The following is a 3,768-nucleotide window of genomic DNA, read 5'->3' as shown; positions in this document are numbered from 1 at the left end:
AAAAACGGTTGATGTTAATCGTTAAACTGAAAATCGTCCACTTTCTAAATTAGATTTCTGAAATACATAGATGTATATAGATAGACTGTTGATATTTATTATTATTTTAGATGCGGCTGTGTATATTTATAATTTCTGTTACACATTAATTCAGCAAAGATTCATCGAGAGAGAAAAAAAATCCGATTGTTTAATTCGTCTTGGACAGTAGATGGTAATATACAGGACAGTAGATGGTAATATGCAGGAATCCAGACGGTTGAAGATGGATGATGGCTTTCCACTTCACGCACAGAGCAGCCAATGGCAGGACGCGGCCGAAGCAGATGCCTCTGTGATCAAACCAATGGGAGAGGAGCTTCCCTGTCGCCGTGTCTGCTTTCTGAATGGCGCTGTTTTGTGCCTACATGTGACCACAGAAGGCGCTCGCTGGTATTTAAACATCAACCACAGGGTGCTGAAGTGGACAGCTCCCCACGCAGATAAACAGCGCCGAGTCGAGGCGTGATGGCTGCCTATGCTCCTCCTGGTGGGTTCCTCTCGGCTTCCTCTCCTCGTAACACTGAATGAAAACACCAGTGACTCCCAACCTGCGCGTTATTTCCGAACACTGACGGAGGGAGGGAGACATCGCGCAGTAAGGCGGATGTCGGGGCACCTGTAGCTGATTCTGGATCACGGGTTCAGAAGAATCGGGTTGTTTCGCACCAGTTTCGTGTCGGTTCTGCAGGATACACGGACTCTGGTGCCTTTTTGGTCCCGTGACGAGGAAGAGCAAATGTCACCCAAAGCCTTTTAGGTGACGGAAGCATTAATTTCTAAGCCGCTCTGTGTGCCTGCTCGTACACAGGGGGAGCATGGATAGAGATGAATTTCCTCTGGCTGGAGCGCTGTGTGGATTTGTAGAGCGGGCGGTGTGCTCCCGTGGAAACTGAACTGAAGAGAGGGACAAAAGCACCGCAACTAACCTCGCCTTTTCCTCCAAAGATCCTTTGGTTTGTTGTTTTCCGTTTTGCTAAGGAGGATATTGCAATTTTACCCCCCAATCAGTGATGGGGAAAGAGGAGTGCAAAACAATGCTGGATGCTTTGAACAAAGTCACAGCCTGCTACAGGCATCTGGTCATCGCTCTGGGAAGCACATCGGATTCCCAGAACCTGCGAGAGGAGCTAAAGAAGACCCGCAAAAAGGCCCAGGAGCTGGCCGTGGCCAACAGGACTAAACTGACCACCCTGCTCAAAGACAAGACCATCAGCAAGGAGGACCGCGCCGAGTACGAGCGCCTCTGGGTGCTGTTCTCCAGCAGCATGGAGCTCCTGGAGGTGGACATGAAGAGATCCTTGGAGATAGGGCAGGACTTCCCCCTCAAGGTGCCCACCAGGCACCTCATCCAGACGGGCATGACCGGCAGCACGAATGTGGTGGCCGCCCGGGCCATGAGCGTCCAGAACATGAAGTACGAGGCCGACAGCAACATCGACACGGCGGACCTCAGGGACCTGCAGACCGAGATCACGCAGGTGAGCCAGATGATGGAGGAGATGGAGATGAAGGTGCAGGTGGCGCCGTGGGCCGTGGTGGCGAAACAAGAAGCGGGCGCCGAGCTCAAGTCCAACATGAGCGTGGGGAACTCTTCCGTGGGTGTCATCTCCATCTGCGAAGAGGAGCCCAAAGACGATGAAGGTGGAGGCGGCAGGGAGGGGGGTTCTGGGTCGATCGGCGCCGTGGTGGTGTTCTTTGTCATCGTGGCAGTCGCTCTGGTTCTAGGATATTTAGTTGTCAATATGTAGTGAACTGTCTGACCAACAGCAGAGCCCTGAAGGACACCTGCTCGGCTTTCCACGGGAGACATCCGCGTGAAAAGGCAAGAGCTCTACAAGACAGAGAGGGGGTGAAAAAACAAATGTTCCTACCCAAAGTTTTAAATCTTTCTTGGATTTTTGAATGTATTTGGTGGATCTGAGGAGTTGCACTTGATAAAACATAGGCTACTAAAATATTATAGACAACGTGAGCCTGCGGAGAGAACGACCATTGGTCCTTAAAGGCATTTGGAGGGGGGCAATAGGTCATGTATTTTTGGACGGGAGGGAAAAAAAAGTCATAAAATTACGTGACAGTGTCTGGCCATCAGAGGGATATGCACAACACGTAATCCAAGTGGATTAGTGGAAAAGCTCAAGCGTAAATGTAGCCGATGGTTAAGTATCCCGGTTGATGTCCATCTGACTGATGCTTTAAAGTCTCGATTTCACTCCAGAACAGTCAGGTGTGTTCACGCAAAGCAGGTTGAAACATCTCGTCTTAAAATTAGGTTTATGCCTTTGGAAGCTAGAGCCAGCAGTTAATCCCTACGCATCACTTTGGTAGGTTGGTGCACAAATCTGCACTGCTCCACCGTCCTGACAGCACAGTTTTAATGCACCATAATAATCTCTACAATTGCACTGTAATAGGCCTGCATCTTACTGAACTCAACTGCATCCAATTTCAGAGGCTTCGTGAGAAACAGGACAAGATGTGAACAGTCGTTTCTTATTGCACCTTTTTTCACTGCAAAGCCTGCTCTTTGTTTCTATTCAGGGTTTTCTCTTGCGGTTTTGAATGTAAAAAAACAAAAACAACAAAAAAAAACATTGCAACTTGTGAATCGAAGATTTGTACATACAATCTATGTGCAGTTTCAGGTCATGTAAATACAATCTAGTATATTTATTATAATAAAATTTTGAAACACTTTTGAAGATGTGAATTCAGTTTCGAGAAAGCTCCGCCGGTGGTGCACAAACAATCTCTGTATGCCATTTGACAGTTGCCTTTGAGAAAAATCTCACCAGCATTAGTTGTGATAAATGTCAGATCTGGATCACTACAAAAACGGAGATACATACCTGCATTGAACTTAGAGATATTTCAAGCAGGGGATTAGTCTCAGACTTAACAACCTTAGTGTTAAATTATCATGAAAGCAGAGTGACACAGATGCTCCTTTAGCTTCTTAGTAGTTTTAAATCTAAGAGTATTTAGAAGTATTTCTGGACTGGCACCAGGGAGGGACTAGTAGTGATGGGATGATTGTCCCGGGTCACAATGAACTTAGTGAGCTGGAGAAAAATAGATGTGGACTATAGACACTTAACTTTCTAATCTACAAACGTGGATTAAGCCTTTCACCGAATGTTTGAAGTTCAAACAAAATCTACGTAGATACATTTGATGCACTCAAAAAACAAAATAAGGAAAAGACTGAAATAGTGTGCTCATATAATTTGCTTTCTTTGTCAAAAAGCCTTAACAACAAATTTTGTTTAGTTTTTCAGGATATTGAAATAATTTTTAACCAGTAATAAACTGCATGTGAAGATACAAAACAAGTGTAATATTGAAGATTAAAGAAATATTGATTTTAATGTGTGTTGGGTTCAGAACGTTGAAATATTGAGTTAAAAACTGACGCTCAGAAGAAGAACTAAGCAGTTTTATGACAGCATAACTATTGTCATTCTTTATCATTAGTAGGTTCTAATCATTATATACTAAATTTAGAATTTTCCAAAGTTCTTTTTGTAATGATTTTAAAGAGGGAAGCTGCATGGGATAAATGAGCTGAGCGGCACTTTTCGTTAGATAGTTACTATGCAAACCAGTAATCCGTATTCGCTGACATGATTTCCTCAATAATCTGCTTAAGCAGCCGTTTGTTGGGAATCTAATGAGAACTCTGTTAAAATGAGCACTTACTTAATATAAACAGTCACCTCATCAACT

At 44.5% G+C, this 3,768-nt stretch overlaps 1 protein-coding gene across 1 annotated transcript; it reads left to right on the top strand.

Moving 5' to 3' along the window:
• Window positions 1-206: 206 nt before the first annotated feature.
• LOC103142820 (regulator of G protein signaling 9 binding protein) lies at window positions 207-2,738 on the top strand. The gene has a single exon (XM_007559066.2). It carries the CDS (start codon window positions 1,053-1,055, stop codon window positions 1,788-1,790), a length of 738 nt encoding a protein of 245 aa, XP_007559128.1. The 5' UTR covers window positions 207-1,052; the 3' UTR covers window positions 1,791-2,738.
• Window positions 2,739-3,768: the final 1,030 nt, after the last annotated feature.

Source organism: Poecilia formosa, unplaced genomic scaffold (genome assembly GCF_000485575.1).
Source record: "Poecilia formosa unplaced genomic scaffold, Poecilia_formosa-5.1.2 Scaffold102, whole genome shotgun sequence".
Lineage (NCBI taxonomy): Eukaryota > Metazoa > Chordata > Actinopteri > Cyprinodontiformes > Poeciliidae > Poecilia > Poecilia formosa.
This window is presented reverse-complemented; position numbering and strand designations above follow the sequence as displayed.

Bases quoted from the DNA above. Each gene is read 5' to 3' on its own strand.
- LOC103142820 (XM_007559066.2), top strand. From the start codon at position 1,053: ATGGGGAAAGAGGAGTGCAAAACAATGCTGGATGCTTTGAACAAAGTC.